This window comes from Nerophis ophidion, linkage group LG27 (genome assembly GCF_033978795.1).
Source record: "Nerophis ophidion isolate RoL-2023_Sa linkage group LG27, RoL_Noph_v1.0, whole genome shotgun sequence".
NCBI lineage: Eukaryota > Metazoa > Chordata > Actinopteri > Syngnathiformes > Syngnathidae > Nerophis > Nerophis ophidion.
This window is the reverse complement of record NC_084637.1, coordinates 16,322,158-16,344,664: the sequence shown is the minus strand read 5'-3', so window position 1 is coordinate 16,344,664 and position 22,507 is coordinate 16,322,158. Positions and strand designations below refer to the sequence as shown.

The window sequence follows — 22,507 nt, the reverse complement described above, 5'->3', positions numbered from 1 at the left end:
CCCATAGGGGTAATGAATGGATGGTCAGCGCCTGAGAGCTGCGGGCTACCACCATGACCTTGAACTACCTTCCCTCTGTTGCTAGATATCTCGAGATGTATGTTGTAATATGTATATATGCTTTGCTATGGAGGTTTTTTTCCCCACTCCAGACTGGGCCCCATTAGGAGCCAAGTCTGAATTGTATTTTTTTACTCATCCTTCCCCAGCGTTTACCTTTTTCCCATCTTATACGGGGCGCCTTATGGCGACCCATCCGCATTCTTGTTCTGTAACCCTGTACACTGTTTGTTTGTCTAATCTTGAACAGGTTTGTGCTGAAAACAACGTTTTGTTGTACTTGTGCAATTACAATAAAGACCTATCCTATCCTATATTTTAGTTTCAAGCAAGTTTTACTCAATATAAGTCATAAAATCTCAGCAACAAGCTGTAATATCTTACTGAGATCATTTAGGACCAAAACACTTAAAACAAGTAAAACACTAATATAAAATCTGCTTATTGAGAAAAATTATCTTATCAGACAAAAAATAAGCAAATATCACCCTTATTTGAGATATTTAATGTTACTTGGATTTCAGTTTTTGCAGTGCAGATTTGTTCCCTGTTTGAAAGCAAGCGAGAAGGAACAAACACGCACAGACATGGCAAACATATTTTATATATATTGTTTGCCTATTAATTTATTGATCATTTTAAAAATATGTAACAATAACAGTTGGACACAAGGAGTGTTTAAATAATGAAGGAGCAAGTTTGTCAGTACGATAACTGAGACGATTAATGAAAACTAGGGAAAACATTTGGCAGAGATTTTCCTCTAAAACCAGATCGCAGACAAAATGGGGCGTATTAAAATAAAAACAAAAACAAAGGTGACACTGTATAACCTTCAAAGCGGAGGTAATTGAAAGTAAGACTGACCCTGAGTTGAGGTGTGAGCACTGCCTCATACTGGCAGCAGATGGCACTGCAGTCGACAAGGGTGTGAAGCAGGGCAGTGTCCAGGTATCGTTCCAGTTCTTGCAGGGCTGCCTCCGCTCCATCCTGAGACTGGCATCGGTCCACGGGCTGGCTGGCCAACAAAAAGATGCCCTCTTCGCACCAACGGGAAGCCTGGTGGAAAAAAATCCATAATTAGTACATTAAAAATTCTCATAGAAACACAATCAGACCCACCAGTAAGGCTGTGGTTGTCAAATGGGGGTACTTGAAGGTGTGCCACGGGGTACATGAGATTTTTTTTTAAAACATTCTAAAAATAGCAACAATAGCAATAAATCTTTATTTATAATTGAATCACTTGTTTATTTTTCAACAAGTTTTAAATGAGCAATATTTTGCACTGTTATACAATTTAATAAATCAGAAACTGATGACATAATGCTGTATTTTACCTCTTTATCTCTTTTTTTCAACCAAAAATGCTTTGCTCTGATTAGGGGGTACTTGAATTATTTAAAAAAAAATTCACAGGAGGGGGTACATCACTAAAAAAAGGTTCAGAACCACTGCAGTAAGGCTGCACGATTAAAACAAACAAAAACCTGATTGTTATTTTTCTCTCCAAAATTGATTTTTTTCTATGTTTATATTTTATGCATAAAACTGTAAAAATAATGATTGAAGGAAGACATGTTACTTTCAGACTGTCAACCAGCTTATTCTTGTTAAAAGGTGCCACACATTAGAACAATGTGTAAAAATGTACTTTAAAGATATTTGGCTTCATGCAGACAGACTCAGAGCTCGTCAACATCATGCTCTTTGACTGAATAAATATCCCCAAACACTTGTATAGTTATTATATTGTAAAGTAATCATAATATATTATATTATGCAAGTAACCATTTAAAACAGGGGTCCCCAAACTTTTTGACCCGGGGGCCGCATTGGGATAAAACATTTTGGCCGGGGGCCGGGCTATTAATATATATATATATATATATATATATATATATATATATATATATATATATATACATACTGCATATATACATATATATATACATATATATATATACATACATATATACAAACATATATACATATATATACATACATATATACAAACATATATACATACATATATACAAACATATATACATACATATATACAAACATATATATATACATACATATATATATACATACATACATATATATACACATACATACATATACATACACATACATACATATACACACACACACATATACATACACATACATACATATACACACACACACACATACATACATATATATATATATATACATACTGTATATATACATACATATATACAAACATACATATATATATACATACTGTATATATACATACATATATACAAACATACATATTATATATATATATATTGGAAAATGCATTTTTAGACAATGTTATTTGCCTGAGCGGCTAGGAGACTCTGGGAGTAACAAGCAACAAGCGGTAGAAAAATGGATGGATGGATGGATGGATGGATGGATGGATGGATGGATGGATGGATGGATGGATGGATGGATAAAAATATTTTAATTTTATTATTTTTTTGTTTTTTAACTTGGGACTTTCCGCGGGCCGGATCTCGAACGCTGGCGAGCCGGATCTGGCCCGCGGGCCGTAGTTTGGGGACCCCTGATTTAAAAGGACACTAACTTTATCTCTCATTACTGTAGAATTGTTTACAATTGTAGTCAAATTGAAAAGTAAATAACTGTTATCCTAAATAAATAAAATAATTACACTTTCATCCCCTGTATGCACAAATTGTACTTAAATATTGTAGTGGGGCAGGACGGTGGTACAGGGATTACTGTGTAAACCTCACAATACGAAGGTCCTGGGTTCGATCCTGGGATCGGGATCTTTCTATATGGAGTTTGCATGTTCTACCCGTGACTGCGTGGGTTCCCTCCGGGTACTCCGGCTTCCTCCCACTTCCAAAGACATGCACCTGGGGATAGGTTGATTGGCAACACTAAATTGGCCCTAGTGTGTGAATGTGAGTGTGAATGTTTTCTGTCTCTGTGTTGGCCCTGCGATGTGATGGGAACTTGTCCAGGGTATACCCCGCCTTCCGCAAGACTGCAGCTGGGATAGGCTCCAGCAACCCTGAAAGGGACAGGCTGTAGACCATGGAAGGAATGGAAATATTGAACTAAAAAACTATGTTGAGTTTAATTTTGTTTGTTTGTTTGTTTCCATCACGTGATTATGGCATCCTTGCTTGTTTGTCGGTGTTGATGGGCTCATATTGCCCATAGGGGCTGAAGCCGAAATATTACTACAACAGGACATTCAGCATTGTTGCATTTTTTTCTTTCTAATTGTTGCGGAACTTCTCACTCTTTTATTCATCTATAAGCATTAGTGCGCAATATGCAGTATTTATTATTTTTTGTTGTTCAGTACGTTTAACTCAGGGGTCGGCAACCTGCAATCATCAAAGAGCCATATCGGACCAAAATTACAAAAAAATAAATATGTCTGGAGCCGCAAAAAAATAAAAGCCTTATTACATACACATAGTGTGTCATGGGATATAAATTGAATTAAGAGGACTTAAAAGAAACCAAATGAGCTGAAATAAAACTACAAATGAGGCACGATGAAGCAATATGTACATACAGCTAGCCTAAATAGCATGTTAGCATCGATTAGCTTGCAGTCATGCAGTGACCAAATATGTCTGATTATAACTCCACATAAGTCAATAACATCAACAAAACTCACCTTTGTGCATTCGTGCACAACTTAAAAGTTTGGTGAAAAAAATGAGACGGAAAAATAAGTGGCATAAAAGTGTCTTAGAAAGTCATACATGTGAACAAACTAGGGTGAGTTCAAGGACCGCCAAACTTAGTAGGACAAAACGTCACTCGCCAAATACTCGAATCAGTGAAGCATGTTTAATATAAACAGTGTGCTTTATACCAATTAGGGAGGTTTGTGTCATGTTTGTCTTCCTACATAAACCATATTAAAACAAAAAATATGTATTTTTTATCCTCATCTTTTTCCATTTTTCATACATTTTTGAAAAAGCTTCACAGAGCCACTAGGGCGGCGCTAAAGAGCCGCGGGTTGCCGACCCCCGGTTTAAAGGCCTACTGAAATGAGATTTTCTTATTCAAACGGGGATAACAGGTCCATTCTATGTGTCATACTTGATCATTTCGCGATATTTTTGCTGAAAGGATTTAGTAGAGAACAACGATAAATTCCGCAACTTTTGGTCGCTAATAAAAAAGCCTTGCCTGTATCGGAAGTAGCAGACAATGTGCGCGTGACGTCACGGGTTGTAGAGCTCCTCACATCTGAACATTATTTACAATCATGGCCATCAGCAGCGAGAGCGATTCGGACCGAGAAAGCGACGATTTCCCCTTTAATTTGAGCGAGGATGAAAGATTCGTGGATGAGGATAGTGAGAGTGAAGGACTAGAGAGAGAGAGAGAGAAAAAAACAGGGCTGTGGGAGCGATTCAGATGTTATTAGACACATTTACTAGGATAATTCTGGAAAATCCCATATCTGCTTATTGTGTTACTAGTGTTGTAGTGAGATTATACTGTCGTAACTGAAAGTCGGCGGGGTGTGGCCACGGGTGTGGTGACTGCCAGTGTCTCTGACGGAAGCCACGCAGCTGCCTCTTTGACAGCTGCAGGAATAACGACGCAAGCTCCGCTCATGACTACGCTAAGAGCCGACTTATCACCACAAATTTCTCACCGAAACCTGCCGGTTGACATGTGGTCGGGAACCATGTTCGCTTGAAAGCTCTGTTCCAGAGTAAAGCTTCACCTTCGGGAATTTTAAACAAGGAAACACCGGCTGTGTTTGTGTTGCTAAAGGCAGCTGTAATACACCGCTTCCCACCTACATCGTTCTTCTTTGACGTCTCCATTATTAATTGAACAAATTGCAAAAGATTCAGCAACACAGATGTCCAGAATACTGTGTAATTATGCGATTAAAGCGGGACTACTTATAGCTGGGATGGGGCTGGAAAAAAATGTCCGCTACGATCCGAGACGTCACGCGTCATCATACTCACGTTTTCAACAGGATACTTCGCGCACAATTTAAAATTGCAATTTAGTAAACTAAAAAGGCCGTATTGGCATGTGTTGCAATGTTAATATTTCATCATTGATATATAAACTATCAGACTGCATGGTCGATAGTAGTGGGTTTCAGTAGGCCTTTAACTTCTGTCACTGTATGTTAACACCTGCCTTGCAACATCATATTTTCCCTATTGCAGGTTAAATAACAGTCTATCCTATCCTACAGTCCGTTAATTCTGTGTGTAAGCAAACGGCCTTGCTCTGCGCCCACCTAGAGAAAGATTGCAAATGAGTGAAAAGAGGGCTCACTGTGTTCATCAAATTTTACTATTATTATTTAAACACGCTGAGGTGCTGAAGGCGACGCAGAGAGTGAGCCCTCTTTTTCCCTGTTTGAAGCGGGAGACTAAGAAAACCAATACACAAGGACACAGCAGCTTAGCCAAAGTAATTAGACTTAAAGGCCTACTGAAACCCACTACTACCGACCACGCAGTCTGATAGTTTATATATCAATGATGAAGTATTAACATTGCAACACATGCCAATACGGCCTTTTTAGTTTACTAAATTGCAATTTCAAATTATAGCCCGATCCAAGCTATAAGTAGTCTGCTTTAATCGCATAATTACACAGTATTCTGGACATCTGTGTTGCTAAATCTTTTGCAATTTGTTCAATTAATAATGAAGACATCAAAGAAGAAAGCTGTAGGTGGGAAGCGGTGTATTGCAGATGCCTTTAGCAACACAAACACAGCCGGTGTTTCCTTGTTTACATTCCCGAAGGTGAAGCTTTACTATGGAACAGAGCAGTCAAGCAAACATGGATCCCGACCACATGTCAACCGGCAGGTTTCGGTGAGAAAATTGTGGTAATAAGTCGGCTCTTACCGTAGACATGTGCGGAGCTTGCGCCCTCCTGCAGCTGCGGACTCTCTTACCTCCTCCCACCGGTGTCAGGCTTGGACTTGGTCTTGTTTTTTTTTCCCGAGGTGCGAAGCAAATGGAGTGGAAACGGCGTGAAGGTAGGTACATATTTAATTTATTTACTCATAAACTAAAAACAGGAACAAACAAAAAGCGCTCACAATGGAGGTACAAAACTTGGGCTATGAAACAAAAGACTAGCACAAAGGCTATAAACTATAAACATGAAACAAAACACTTGTGCTATGGCATGAATGACAAAAACTTACGTGGACAAAATAAACAGCATAGCAAGGCATGAGGCAGATAATCGAGGTCGTGAAGGAGGTGCAGCATGGGCAGCATGTGTGCGAGTGTGAAGACCCCAGAAAGCAGACATGAAAAAGAGTGACTTACGTAGCTATGATGATTAGTGAAAACAGGTGAGGCTGAGAACAGGGACGTGACATGACAGGTGAAAAGTAATGAGTTGGCATGGAGACGAAAACAAACCAGGAAGTGCCAAGACAGAACTTAAATGTCCCAAAAAACTAAACATAACCTGACCAAAACCAAAACATAAACTTACAGGCGTGACTACCGGAGACACTGGCGGTCACCACACCCGTGGCCACACCCCTCTGACTTTCAGGTACCATATAATCTCACTAAAACACTGGTAACACAATAAGCAGGTAAGGGATTTTCCAGAATTATCCTAGTAAATATGTTTTTTTTTATTTTTTTATTTTATTTTAATCTTCTATTCTTTTCTTCCCCCCGCCCCCATGTTTACCTGTATGTCATCTTTTTTGTAAGGGGCGCTGGAAGCCGGCAGACCCGTCAGCGATCCTGTTCTGTCTCCCTGTAATGTTTGTCTGATCTTGAATGGGATTGTGCTGAAAATTGTAATTTTCCTGAAGGAACTCTCCTGACAGAATAAATAAAGTACTATCTAATCTGATCTACTATCTAATAACATCTGAATCACTCCCACTGCCCTCGCCTTTTTTTTTTCCCCCTTCACTCTCACTTTCCTCATCCACGAATCTTTCATCCTCGCTCAAATTAATGGGTAAATCGTCGCTTTCTCGGTACAAATCCCTCTCGCTGCTGGTGGCTATGATTGTAAACAATGTTTAGAAGTGAGGAGCTCTACAACCCGTGATGTCACGCGCACACAGTCTGCTACTTCCGATACAGGCAAGGCCTTTTTTATTAGCGACCAAAAGTTGCAAACTTTATCGTGGATGTTCCCTACTGAATCCTTTCAGCAAAAATATGGCAATATCGCGAAATGATCAAGTATGACACATAGAATGGACCTGCTATCCCCGTTTGAATAAGAAAATCTCATTTAAGTAGGCCCTTAATTTTCAATAATTGTTTGATTGATTGACTTATGGACAAGTCACCATCAAGTAATGATTGTCATTAGCGTACTGGCTGCCTTCACTGCAGCACAAACAAACTTGCCGTTTCCTGTAAACACTTTTGATTGGCCAAGCTCATCAATTCTGACAATTCGAACATGTCCTGTCACTCAAATGCCGGTAACGGTGAAGGGAAAAAATGGGTTTGTATCGATTATTCATCGCACTGATTAAAACCTCGATGTTGATTCGATGTCGATTTTTCCTGCAGCCCGAGCCTCCAGTACCTTCTCCAGAGCATGGTGGAGCTCCATGGCTGTTAAAAGGCTGCTTTTCTTGTTCCTCAGAGTGGAGCTGATCTCCTCGCACACTCCTCTCAGCTCGCTGCACTTGGGCCGAATGGAGTCCTCGGCGTAATGGGAGCTCTCGATTAACCCGTCGCCTTCTCTGGCCAGCGACAAGGCGTAGTCCAGCACGTCCTGTTGGAACATCAGTGGTATGAGGATTGGAATTCAAATACACAGCATTGGATGATGGATTGAAATTGATAAATAATTACTGCTTAATCATGGGTCGGCAACCCAAAATGTTGAAAGAGCCATATTGGACCAAAAATAAAAATATTAAAAGCCTTACATAAGTCTTAAAATGAAGGCAACACATGATGTAAGTGTTTATATTAGCTATAATAGCCTACTATCAAAGGCTGACGCAAATCTTTGTTGACAGAAATGTTGTTTTATTTTTATTCTACAAATTTTTGCAAAATTGAAAATCATTAGTAAAACGGATGCTTCTCACAGGATGAGGTAACTTCTGGAAATTACTGGCTCAGAATGGCCAAAGGTAAAGACCAGGAGTCACCAACGCGGTGCCCGCCGGCACCAGGTAGCCCGTAAGGACCAGATGAGTCGCACGCTGGCCTGTTCTAAAAATAGCTCAAATAGCAGCACTTACCAGTGAGCTGCCTCTATTTTTTAAATGTTATTTATTTACTAGCAAGCTGGTCTCGCTTTGCTCGATATTTTTAATTCTAAGAGAGACAAAACTCAAATAGAATTTGAAAATCCAAGAAAATATTTTAAAGACTTGGTCTTCACTTGTTTAAATAAATTCATTTATTTTTTGACTTTGCTTCTTATAACTTTCAGAAAGACAATTTTAGAGAAACAATACAACCTTAAAAATGATTTTTTAGGATTTTTAAACACATATACCTTTTTATCTTTTAAATTCCTTCCTCTTCTTTCCTGACAATTTAAATCAATGTTCAAGTATTTTATTTTTTATTTTTTGTAAAGAATAATAAATACATTTTAATTTAATTCTTCATTTTAGCTTCTGTTTTTTCGACGAAGAATATTTGTGAAATATTTCTTCAAACTTATTGTGATTAAAATTATAAAAACATATTCTGGCAAATCTAGAAAATCTGTTGAATCAAATTTATATCTCATTTAATCTTTTGAATTTCTTTTAAAGATTTTGTTCTGGAAAATCTACAAGAAATAATATGTTTTTGTTAGAAATATAGGTTGGTCCAATTTGTTATATATTCTTACAAAGTGCAGATTGGATTTTTACCTATTTAAAACATGTCATCAAAATTCTAAAATCAACATTAATCAGGAAAACTGACTAGTTATGTCCCATAAATAATTTTTTAAATTTTTTCGAAAAGATACGAATCAGCTAGTTTTTCTCTTATTTTTTTCGGTTGAATTTTGAATTTTAAAGAATCGAAATTAAAGATAAACTTTGTTTCAAAATTTAATTTTCATTTTTTTTCGTGTTCTCTCCTCTTTTAAACCGTTCAATTAAGAGTTTTTTTTTAATCATTTATTCTCTACAAAAAAACCTTCCTTAAAAGGAAAAAAAATATACGACGGAATGACAGACAGAAATACCTTTTTTTAAATAATATATATAGATTTATTTATTAAAGGTAAATTGAGAAAATTGGCTATTTCTGTTAATATATTTAAGTGTGTATCAAACTGGTATCCCTTTGCATTAATCAGTACCCAAGAAGTAACTCTTGGTTTCAAAAAGGATGGTGACCCCTGGTATAGAAGTGTGTGTCCAAGTTAAAGGAAACTGCAGGCTGTCTTCTTCTAATGGATTTATTACAATCTTTGCAAGCTGGGTAACATTTGCTGTGGTCTGGAACAACATGGCACACAAACAAATATCTGAAATGCAGCCAATATTACATAAAGATAATGTCATGAGACATGTAAATACAAATTAAATACACAGAGGACATAAGTAAAGGAGATTAAAAAAGCTCAAATATACCTACAATAGTAATGCAATATGAACATAGAGCTAGCCTAAATAACAAGTTAGCATTGATTAGCTTGCAATCATGCAATGACCAAAATGTACCTAATTAGCACTCCAATAAGTCAATAACATTAACAAAGCTCACTTTTGTGCATTCACGCACAGCATTAAACGTTTGGTGGACAAAATTAGACAAAGGAGTGGCATAAAACACGTCTTTCTGTGGCAGCATCGGAGAAAGTTGTACATGCAAAAAAACTATGATGAGTTTAAGGATCATTGAAATAAGTAGGACAAAACGGTGCTCGCCAAATACTCTCATCAGTTATGTATGTTTAATATAAACAGTGGGATTTCTAACTATTAGGAAGGTCTGTGTCATGTTTGTTCTCCTACAGAAAATACAGTGGGGCAAAAAAAGTATTTAGTCAGCCACCGATTGTGCAAGTTCTCCCACTTAAAATGATGACAGAGGTCTGTAATTTTCATCATAGGTACACTTCAACTGTGAGAGACAGAATGTGAAACAAAATCCAGGAATTCACATTGAAGGAATTTTAAATAATTGATTTGTAAATTATGGTGGAAAATGAGTATTTGGTCAACCATTCAAAGCTCATTCTTTCCTTAACACGGATCAATCGTCCTGTCCCCTTAGCAGAAAAACAGCCCCAAAGCATTATGTTTCCACCCCCATGCTTCACAGTAGGTGTGGTGTTCTTGGGATGCAACTCAGTATTATTCTTCCTCCAAACACGACGAGTTGAGTTTCCACCAAAAAGTTCTATTTTGGTTTCATCGGACCACATGACATTCTCCAAATCCTCTGCTGTATCATCCATGTATCCATTTTGGTATAAACTCAACTCGTCGTGTTTGGAGGAAGAAGAATACTGAGTTGCATCCCAAGAACACCACAACTACTGTGAAGCATGGGGGTGGAAACATCATGCTTTGGGGCTGTTTTTCTGCTAAGGGGACAGGCCGATTGATCCGTGTTAAGGAAACAATGAATGGGGCCATGTATCGTGAGATTTTGAGCCAAAACCTCCTTCCATCAGTGAGATCTTTGAATGGTTGACCAAATACTTATTTTCCACCATAATTTACAAATAAATCCTTTAAAATTCCTACAATGTGAATTCCTGGATTTTTTTTTCACATTCTGTCTCTCACAGTTGAAGTGTACCTATGATGAAAATTACAGACCTCTGTCATCATTTTAAGTGGGAGAACTTGCACAACTACTTTTTCCTTTTCACACATCTCTGAAAGAGGTCCATTGAGAGTTTAAGGCGGTGCTAAAAAGCCGCGCCAGAGACGCAGGTTGCTGATCCCCGTGCTAGATAGATGGACTATAGACTCAAGTTGCAATATTTATTTAATTACCTTTCATCGCTAATAAAAAAAAAACTCAAGTTAAATCGCAGTAGCAATGATTTAAGTTCAAATTCTGTATATTCATCATAATCAAGTGTCTTTGATTAATCGGCATAAATAAATTTTGTATTGTGTACATAGTGTGAGTGTTTCTTACACAGGCCTTCTCCTCCTGACTGCTGAGCTCTCGGAGGACGTGCTCGGCATGGGCGGGGCTCACGCTGACCTCCGAGAAACCGCATAGCCGCTCTGATGTCACGTCAAGCTGGGAGCGGACCTGCGAGGGACGAGACGGCAGTAGGGAAGCATTTTGGAGGCGACGGGTTCTCTCCTCCGAGCGGAGGCCTGAATTTTGTTTCTCATCTCACTTCACGGAAGTGCTGCTCGAAATGGCGAAGCTGCAGGCACTGCTCCAGTTTGGTGCGGTGGCGCTCCCAGAAATCGTCAAATGCCGTCTCGGTCTCATCCAGCTGACCGAGGAGTCTAAGGAGGGCAATGCACAATAATCATCAAAAGACATTACAGCAGTGGTTCTCAAAGTTTTTCTTCTTTTTCCACCAAGTACCACTTCAGAAAACACTTTGCTCTCCAAGTACCACCATTATGACCAACATTACAATACAGTAGCGTAGTAGGCCTAAGTATTCATTCAAAACAAGGCATCAGTTTTATTTGACAAGTATATTTAACATTTTTGGCCACTGCAAAATTATGCACATTTTGAATATAGGAAGTTAAAACACTGTACTTAAATCAAGGAATTCTTTGGGGCAGCACTATTGGCTCCCTGGGGTTTTTTCAAAAATGTATGAACATTTTTTTGTTTATATATGGTTTCTGTAGGACCACCATGACACAAACCTTGCCAATTATTAAAAGATCCCACTGTTTATAGTAAAAAAATGCTTCACTGATGAGAGTATTTGGTTAGCGCCGTTTTGTCCTAATTTCAGCTGTCCTTGAATGCACCGTAGTTTGTTTACATCAGGGGTCACCAACCTTTTTGAAACTAAGAGCTACTTCTTAGGTACTGATTAATGTGAAGGGCTACCAGTTTGATACACACTTAGATAAATGGCCAGAAATATCCAATTTGCTCAATTTAACTTTAGTAAATAAATCCATATATATATAGAAAAAAATGGGTATTTATGTCTGTCATTCCGTCGTACATTTTTTTTCCTTTTACAGATTTTTTGTAGATAATAAATGATGAAAAAAACACTTAATTGAACGGTTTAAAGAGAGAGAAAACAGGAAAAAAATTAAAATAAAATTTTGAAACATAGTTTATCTTCAAAATTAAAATTCAAAATTCAACCCAGAAAAAGAAGAGGAAAAACTAGCTAATTCGAATATTTTTGAAAAAAAAAAAAAAAAAAAAAAATTATGGAACATCATTAATAAATTTTCCTGATTAAGATTAATTTTAGAATTTTGATGACATGTTTTAAATAGGTTCAAATCCAATCTGCACTTTGTTAGAATATATAACAAATTGGACCAAGCTATATTTCTTACAAAGACAAATCATTATTTCTTCTAGATTTTCCAAAACAAAAATTTTAAAAGAAATTCAAAAGACTTTGGAATAAGATTTAAATGATTCTAAAGAATTCTAGATTTGCCAGAATAATTTTTTTGAATTTTAATCATAATAAGTTTGAAGAAATATTTCTTAAATATTCTTTGTCGAAAAACAGAAGCTAAAATGAAGAATTAAAATAAAATTTATTTATTATTCTTTACAATAAAAAAATAAATTTACTTGAACATTGATTTAAATTGTCAGGAAAGAAGAGGAAGGAATTTAAAAGGTAAAAAGGTAGATGTGTTTAAAAATCCTAAAATCAAGTGAAGACCAAGTCTTTAAAATATTTTCTTGAAATTAAAATTCTATTTGAGTTTTGTCTCTCTTAGAATTAAAAATGTCCAGCAAAGCGAGACCAGCTTGCTAGTAAAAAAAAAAAAAAATAAATAAATAAATAGAGGCAGCTCACTGGTAAGTGCTGCTATTTGAGCTATTTTTAGAACAGGCCCGCGGGCTACTCATCTTTTCTTTACGGGCTACCTGGTGCCAGCGGGCACCGCGTTGGTGACCCCTGGTTTACATGTACAACTTTCTCCCACAGAAACACTTGTTTTATGCCACTCCTTCTTTGTCTCATTTTGTCCACCAAACATTTTATGCTGTGTGTGAATTCACAAAGGTGAGCTTTGTTGATGTTATTGACTTGTTGGAACGCTAATCAGGCATATTTGGTCAGTGCATGAATGCAAGCTAATCAATGCTAACATGCTATTTAGGCCAGCTGTATGTACATATTGCATCATTATGCCTCCTTTGTAGCTATATTTGAGTTCATTTAATTTCCTATACTTATGTCCTCTGTGTATTTAATGTATATTTGCATGTCTTATGACACATTAAAATAGAATAGAAGAGTACTTTATTGATTCCTGGGGGAAATTTAGCACCACAATTCGCTGACAATAAACACTAATAATAATAATAATTAATATATGACATATATTATATATATAATATATGAATAATATAAATATATTCTACATTTAAGTGCAGTCAAGAAGGAACATATGCATTATACAGTCCGATGGCTGTATATTGCATATGTTCCTTCTTGACTGCACTTAAATGTAGCGTTATCTGTATGTTATATTGGCTGCATTTCTCATAGTTGTATGTGTGCCATGTTGTTATAGACCACAACAAAGATTGTAATAAATCCAAGTTTAAAATTAAGTTGATTCATTCAAAAGAAAAACATTTACGCTCACACAATGTCACGTAATTCTTACCGCTGTACAGTGGCTAAATTTTCCAGCTCGTCGTGGGTCATGTTGTAGTCTGGCTCAGTCTGTAGAGGCTCATTGATGCACTGCAACAGGCGGCCTCCTTGAGACAGCGCCACCTGCAGGTCCTCCTGGAAAAGACATGTCATTTTGTCTAAAATTTGTACACTAGAGGGGGCTGGCGGTCAATTTCAAGATGCATCTCTATTCGGACATGGGTGATTGTAAAACCAATTAGTACTCTAAACAACAATCGATGATTGTAAATAGACATGCAGACAGTTCACAATTTTAGGCCACTTTGGTCCAGTTAAGCACACATTTTTATTAATTCAATAAAAGTAACGGGAATTAATTCAAGTGTTTCTTATTACAAATGCACCGTTTTTAAAAGTTGCAAGGGAAGAATGCTTAATCAGAGAAACGAAAAGAAATGTAAAACTGCATCAAAAATCGATTATCAATTTAATCGTAATCCAAGCATGAAGTGCCCAAAGATTCCCACCTCTGCTGTACACCACATTAATAGAGATGTCCGATAATGGCCTTGTTGCCGATATCCGATATTGTCCAACTCTTAATTACCGATTCCGATATCAACCGATACCGATATATACAGTCGTGGAATTAACACATTACACCTAATTTTGTTGTGATGCACTGGTGGATGCATTAAACAATGTAACAAGGTTTTCCAAAATAAATCAACTCAAGTTATGGAAAAAAATGCCAACATGGCTCTGCCATATTTATTATTGAAGTCACAAAGTGCATTATTTTTTTTTAACATGCCTCAAAACAGCAGCTTGGAATTTGGGACTGAGAGAGCATGAGGATGTTGAGGTGGGTGAGGTTAGAGGGGGCGGGGTTGAGGTGTGGGGGTAGTGGGTAGCGGGGGGTGTATATTGTAGTGTCCCGGAAGATTTAGTGCTGCAAGGGGTTCTGGGTATTTTTTCTCTTGTGTTACGGTACGGATGTTCTCCCGAAATGTATTTTCATTCTTGTTTGGTGTGGGTTCACAGTATGGCGCATATTTGTAACAGTGTTAAAGTTGTTTATATGGCCACCCTCAGTGTGACCTGTATGGCTGTTGACAAAGTATGCCTTGCTTTCACTTGTGTGTAAAAAGCCGTAGATATGTGATTGGGCCCTTAAGCTCTGTACTTCTACCTACGTCCGTGTACACAGCGGCGTTTTAAAAAGTCATAAATTTTACTTTTTTAAACTGATACCAATAATTTTGAAGCCGATAATTTCCAATATTACATTTTAAAGCATTTATCGCCCGATAACATCGGCAGTCCGATATTATCGGACACCCCTACACATTATAGGCCTACTGAAACCCACTACTACCGACCACACAGTCTGATAGTTTACATATCAATGATGAAATATTAACATTGCAACACATGCCAATACGGCCTTTTTAGTTTACTAAATTGCAACTTTTTATTTTCCAGCAGAGTTTCTTGTTGAAAATGTCGTGGAATGATGACGCGAGTTTGTGACGTTATTGGCTGGAGGGGACATTTTAACCAGCACCACTTGCGGCTAAAAGTCGTCTCTTTTCATCGCGCAATTACACGGTATTTTGGACATCTGTGTTGCTGAATCTTTTGCAATTTGTTCAATTAATAATGGAGGAGTCAAAGTAGAAAGATGGAGGTGGGAAGCTTTAGCCTTTAGTCACACAAACACACGGTGTTTCCTTGTTTAAAATTTCCGGAGGTGAAGCTTTACTATGGATCAGAGCGGTCAAGCGAACATGGTTCCCGACCACTTGTCAACCGGCAGGTTTTGGTGAGAAAATTGTGGTAAAAAGTCGTCTCTTGCCGGAGATCAGCGGAGCTTGCGCCGTCCATGCAGTTGCCGTGACTTCCCTCAGAGACTGGCGTCAACACACCCGTGGACACACCCCTCCGACTATCAGGTACTGTTAAACTCCCTAAAACACTAGAAACATAATAGAAAGATAAGGAATTTCCCAGAATTATCCTAGTAAATGTGTCTAAAAACATCTGAATCGCTCCCAATGCAATCGCCTTTTTTTTTTCTCCTAGTCCTACACTATCAATATCATCATCAACAAATCTTTCATCCTCGCTCAAATTAATGGGGAAATTGTCGCTTTCTCGGTCCGAACAGCTCTTGATGCTGGAGGGTCACATTGTTTATAATTTGATCCCCCCGTGACGTCATCGTCTGCTACTTCCGATAAAGGCAGGGCTTTTTTATTAGCGACCAAAAGTTGCGAACTTTATCGTCGATGTTCTCTACTAAATCCTTTCAGCAAAAATATGGCAATATCGCGCAAAGATCAAGTATGACACATAGAATGGACCTGCTATCCCCGTTTAAATAAGAAAATCTCATTTCAGTAGGCCTTTAAAGTTGTTAATACGACCACCCTCAGTGTGACCTGTATGGCTGTTGACCAAGTATGCCTTGCATTCACTTGTGTGTGAACTGCCGTAGATACATTTTAAAGCATTTATCGGCCAATATAAGTGCGATATTATCAGACATCCCTACACATTCATCTTTAACATAAATGTACCTCTAAAATTCACTTATTGTAAAACATTCAGCATGGTGCAGCCTTGGTGATAAATCATGTATGATGGCTTAAAACTGTACTAGAGATGCGCGGATAGGCAATCATATCATCCGCAACCGCATCACCAAAGTTGTCATCCACCCGCCGTCCACCCGAACCAACATTTTATCAGAACCGTCCCCGCCCGCCAACCGCCCGCTGAAATACATCAGAGGTCGGCCGCTTTTACCACTCACAGATCTATTTAAACCTGTTTCACAGAATAAAGAAGACAGTTGGAGCCGCTAACGTTCTCGCGACTATCCAATAGTGTTCATCCTGATGACGAGAATATGGGCGTGCTGTGAAGCCATTGCCTTAGACACCTTCAACAACATGTACAATCGATTGTTAGTCCGGCAACATGTGTGCAGCTTCCACAATCACACGTACAAGATTGAAAGGCATACTGGGTGATACGGAGTACACTGATGGTCGTGATATAAACAACTTTAACACTTACTAATATGCGCCACGCTGTGAAGCCACACCAAACAAGATTGACAAACACATTTCGGGAGAACATCCTCACAGTAACACAACATAAACGCAACACAATAAATACCCAGAATCCTTTGTATCCGTGACAAACCCTGAATATATTTTACACCCCTGCGCCCCCAACCCCGCCCACCTTACCGACGCACGGGGGGGTGGGGGTAATAATAATAATAATAATGGATTAAATTTATATAGCGTCTTTTCTATTGTTAGATACTCAAAGCGCTCACAGTGAAGTGGGAACCCATCATTCATTCACACCTGGTGGTGGTAAGCTACATCAGTAGCCACAGCTGCCCTGGGGTAGACTGACGGAAGCGTGGCTGCCAGTTTGCGCCTACGGCCCCTCCGACCACCACCAATCATTCATCATTCATTCACCAGTGTGAGCGGCACCGGGGGCAAGGGTGAAGTGTCCTGCCCAAGGACACAACGGCAGCGATTTGGATGTCAATAGGTGGGAAGCGAACCTGCAACCCTCAGCTTTCTCGCACGGCCGCTCTACCCACTACGCCATGCCGCCCCCTACTACGCCATGCCCCCCCCATGCCGGGTGAGGGGGTGCCAGGGTTTGCTGCTAGCGGGGTGTATAAAATAGTCAGGGAATACCACGGGTACAAAGGATTCTGGGTATTTGTTGTGTTGCGTTTATGTTGTGTTACTGTGAGGATGTTCTCCTGAAATGTGTTTGGTGTGGCTTCACAGCGAGGCGCATATTACTCAGAGTGTTAAAATTGTTTATATCACAACCATTAGTGTACTCTGTGTCACCCAGTATGCCTTGCAGTCGTGTGCGTGTTGCCGCGGAAGCCACACACAACATGATGCTGGACTGACAAGCAGATCGTACATGTTGTAGAAGGCGACAAAGCCAATGACTTCACAGCACGCCCTAATTCTTATTATCTGGGTGACTGCCGGCAGTCATTCAAGAGAATAATAGCGTCTCCTATTGTCTTCTTCGCTTTATGACACGGGTCCTAAATGGCTCTTTGAATGGCAAAGGATACCGATCCCAGAACCATGTATATAAAATATTTCCGGATGGTTCAACCGCCACCCGCCCGAATCTAATTAAAATCTATTTTTTCGTCATGTCACCCGCCTGACCCGCGGTTCATCTCTACTGTGTACTCAATTTGTGGCCCAAATTAATATGTACCCTAAAATAAATACAAAAATGAAGTGGGAGACTGACCTTCATTTTGTCCTTCTTTAGGGCGTGGGAGTGTAGCAGACTGGTGGTGGCCTCAGCGTCGTTGGGTAATTCTGTCTCTGCAAGCTCGGTGCCAAAGGCCTGCAGAGTGTGAGCTGTTGTCTTCACCATGAGAGCAAACGCTTCAATGGCCTGTGGTGCACATGCAGAAACACGCAGTATGTACACAAAAAAGCTCGAATGTCGGATGCAATTCTCCTGCGTGTGCATACAGTGCGGTGTGAAATCCAGCTTTCATGGCAGTACTCCTGCGCGCCCTCCAATTCTGTGGTTAGTTGTCCTGGGTCTATGTAGGCATGGAGCTCTGTCACCGAACTCAGCATGACCACCTGCGAGGCCGCCAGGCAGATTTAAATCCAGGCGGGGCGGCGCATGAGTCAAGCGGAAGAGAAGAAAAATGAATAATTTACTACACCAGGCGTTAAAAAAAAAAGGTAGCAATCACAAGGAGATAAACAAGCCGCACCTTCATCTTGAACTCATCCTTGTTGAACTTGAAGAGGAAGTCCGCCAGTGCCCGCTGGAGCAGAGTAGTGGGACGCAGCACCAGAACCAAGTTTACATTTAAATTCTCGGGAAAGGAGCCCTGGAGGAGCATATTATTGTGTCATGTTAGTAGTAATAACTATAATCACTATAAAGCAGGGTCATCAACTTTTTTGAAACCAAGAGCTATGTATTCTTGGGTACTGATTAATGCAAAGGGCTACCAGTTTGATACACACTTAAATTGTATTTCCGTCCGTCATTCCGTCGTACATTTTTTTCCTTTTACGGAGGGTTTTTTGTACAGAATAAATGATGAAAAAACACTTAGTTGAACGGTTCAAAAGAGAGAACACGAAAAAAAAGATAATTAAATTTCGACTCTGTGTATCTAATTTGTATTTACATGTCTCATGACATTATCTTTATGTAATATTGGCTGCAGTTCAGATAGTTGTTTGTGTGCCATCTTGTTCCAGACCACAGCAAACGTTACCCAGCTCGCAAAGATTGTGATGAATCCATTAGAAGAAGACAGCCTTGGACACACACGTCTATACCAGGGGTCACCAACCTATTTGAAACCAAGAGCTACTTCTTGGGTACTGAATAATGCAAAGGGCTACCAGTTTGATACACACTTAAATAAATGACCAGAAATAAGCAATTTGCTCAATTTACCTTTAACAAATAAATCTATATATATATATATGTATATATATATATATATATATATATATATATATATAAAATGGTATTTCTGTCCGTCATTCCGTCGTACATTTTTTTTCCTTTTACGGAATGTTTTTTGTAGAGAATAAATGATGAAAAAAACACTCAAGTGAACGGTTTGAAAGAGGACAAAAGACAAAAAAAAAAGAAAATTAAATTTTGAAACATAGTTTTTCTTCAATTTCAACTCTTTAAAATTCAAAATTCTACCAAAAAAAAGAAGAGAAAATTTAGCTAATTCGAATCTTTTGGAAAAAATAAAAACAATTATTTATGGAACATCATTAGTAATTTTTCCTGATTAAGATTAATTTTAGAATTTTGATTTTAAATAGGTAAAAAAATCCATTCTGCACTTTGTTAGAATATATAACAAATTGGACTAAGCTATATTTCAAACAAAGACAAATCATGATTTCTTCTAGATTTTCCAGAACAAAATTTCTTAAAATAAATTCAAAAGACTTTGAAATAAGATTTAAATTTCATTCTACAGATTTTCTAGATTTACCAGAATAATTTTTTTTAATTTTAATCATAAGAAGTTTGAAGAAATATTTCACAAATATTCTTCATCGAAAAAACAGAAGCTAAAATGAAGAATTAAATCAAAATGTATTTATTATTCTATACAATATAAAAAAATACATTTACTTGAACATTGATTTGAATTGTCAGGAAAGAAGAGGAAGGAATTTAAAAGGTAAAAAGATTTATGTGATTAGAAATCCTAAAACAATTTTTAAGGTTGTATTTTTTCTCTAAAATCGTCTTTTGAAAGTTATAAGAAGCAAAGTAAAAACATAAATTAATTTATTTAAACAAGTGAAGACCGAGTCTTTAAAATATTTTCTTGGATTTTCAAATTCTATTTGAGTTTTGTCTCTCTTAGAATTAAAAATGTCGAGCAAAGCGAGACCAGCTTGCTAGTAAATAAATAAAAATTTTAAAATAGAGGCAGCTCACTGGTAAGTGCTGCTATTTGAGCTGTTTTTAGAACAGGCCAGCGGGTGACTCATCCGGTCCTTACGGGCTACCTGGTGCCCGCGGGCACCGCGTTGGTGACCCCTGCTATAAATGCTTCAGATGACCCCTGGTGGCAGCATTGAGGGTCTGATATAAGAGCACAAATGACAGAGCATGGGGCACTGGTCATAGATTTTTACCGCTGAAAAACCTTCAGACTTTCAAGCTGCTGCATGCTCTAATCAATATCTTAAATCATACCTCCAACTGAAGCCCAATCCTTTTATGCATTTTTTTTGTATGTATGTAAGTAAGCAAGCACATTTTATTTATAAGGCAGATAAAAAATCACAAAGCGCTGTACAAAACACAAGTGAAGTAAAACAATTTAATTTAAAACAGGGGCAACATCATAAAAGGGATACAAAGTGGATTAAAAATGATAGTTAAAGGGTGCATTAACAAAGCTTTATGAAAGAGAGAAGTTTTCAAATGTTTCTTTAAAGTTTCAACTCAGTCAAGATCACGGAGGGACAGGGGAAAATTGTTCCAGAGTCTGGAAGCTATAGCCTGGAATGCCAGGTCTCCACGGGTTTTACAACGAGTTTTTGGGATCGTTAGTACAGTGTTTTTCAACCACTAGTGTGCCGTGAGATACAGTGTGGTGTGCCGTTGGAGATTATCTAATTTCACCTATTTGGGTTAAAAATATTTTTTGCAAACAATTAATTATAGTCTGTAATTTATGCGTTGTTGAGTGTCACTGCAGTCCTGGCTTGAGGTGAAGGCTAATTAACTTTTAGCGTAACGTTAGCTCATTTTGGGGTGTGTGTGTGTTAAATCATTGTGCGGTGTGTGTGTGTGTGTGCGTGCGTATGCTAGTGATATAATAATGAAACTGCATCATTAAGCCGACATGAACTCTATGGTGTTCAGGGATGAATAGTCTCTCCTATTGCTATTGTGCTATTTTTTCCAGCTATAGTTACATTAATCATTAGTAATGTAGCAGTCTAGTTTGAATGGCAGGGTCCCTGCTATCACATGTTGATAAAAATGTTAATATTTACATAATAAAAATCAATTACAGGCTTCCCAAATGCTGTAATAAATTAAGCATCATGAGTTGATTTGAAACAGTTTAATGTTGCACTTTTTCTATGTAGAAGAAAAGTTTAGTCATTTTATTTAATCCGAGCAACAAGTTGAGGCAGTTTAATGTGGATTAACGTGGGCAGAATTATTATAGTGTTCCCAATGTTAAAAGGATCAAGCCAGTGTTTAGAAATTTGGTAAATAAATAACCAAAAAATGTATATTTTGTTGTTTTCTTACTGTACCGAAAATGAACCGAACCGTGACCTCTAAACCGAGGTACGTACCGAACCGAAATTTTTGTGTACCGTTACACCTCTACTGGAGAGCATTATGTAGTATCGCTCCTCAAAAAAAGGAAGCGGTTCAACATCATAAATCGATTAACCTAAAGGCCTGCTGAAATGAGATGTTCTTATTTAAACGGGGATAGCAGGTCCATTCTATGTGTCATACTTGATCATTTCGCGATATTGCCATATTTTTGCTGAAAGGATTTAGTAGAGAACATCGACCATAAAGTTCACAACTTTTGGCCGCTAAGAGTAAAGCCCTGCCTTTACCGGAAGTCGCAGACGATGACGTCACCCGTTGAGGGCTCCTCACATCCTCACATAGTTTTTAATGGGAGCTGTCACGCCAAATTTCTTCCCCCCAACAAAAACCTCCCCCCCCCATTTACTTCCGGGGTCATGATTAATAAAAATGTTTTTTTTTACGCTATATTATAAAAATATAACGCTATATTATAAAAATACAGACGTTTTGTTAACGTTACATTATAAAAACAAAACAAAAACAACAAAAAAACAATTTACAAACACAAGCTATGGGATGACTTAAGAGGAAACGTAACGTAACCCCGGAAGTAAATGCGTCATCCCACAGCTTGTGTTTGTAAATTGTTTTTTTAATTTTATTTTTATAATATAGCGTTAACAAAACGTCTGTATTTTTATAATATAGTTTTATATTTTTCCAATATAGCGTTAATAAAACGTCTGTATTAATCATGACCCCGAAAGTAAATGGGGGGTGGGGGTTTAGTTTGGGTGGAAGAAATTTGGCGTGACA

The 22,507-nt window shown here is 38.0% G+C and overlaps 1 protein-coding gene across 11 annotated transcripts in view; it reads right to left on the bottom strand.

Annotated features, from left to right (window-relative positions):
• Nucleotides 1-22,507, bottom strand: part of mcf2la (mcf.2 cell line derived transforming sequence-like a) — a 207,371-nt gene that overhangs the window by 45,846 nt on the left and 139,018 nt on the right. For all 11 annotated transcript variants that reach the window (XM_061889826.1, XM_061889831.1, XM_061889823.1 and 8 more), the window contains 8 exons: nucleotides 18,621-18,740; nucleotides 18,367-18,483; nucleotides 18,137-18,286; nucleotides 13,845-13,969; nucleotides 11,393-11,507; nucleotides 11,182-11,301; nucleotides 7,646-7,837; nucleotides 928-1,119 (listed from right to left, as the gene is read on the bottom strand). In XM_061889826.1, coding sequence (XP_061745810.1) covers nucleotides 928-1,119; nucleotides 7,646-7,837; nucleotides 11,182-11,301; nucleotides 11,393-11,507; nucleotides 13,845-13,969; nucleotides 18,137-18,286; nucleotides 18,367-18,483; nucleotides 18,621-18,740 — 1,131 coding nt within the window. The remainder of the gene's footprint in view (nucleotides 1-927; nucleotides 1,120-7,645; nucleotides 7,838-11,181; nucleotides 11,302-11,392; nucleotides 11,508-13,844; nucleotides 13,970-18,136; nucleotides 18,287-18,366; nucleotides 18,484-18,620; nucleotides 18,741-22,507) is intronic.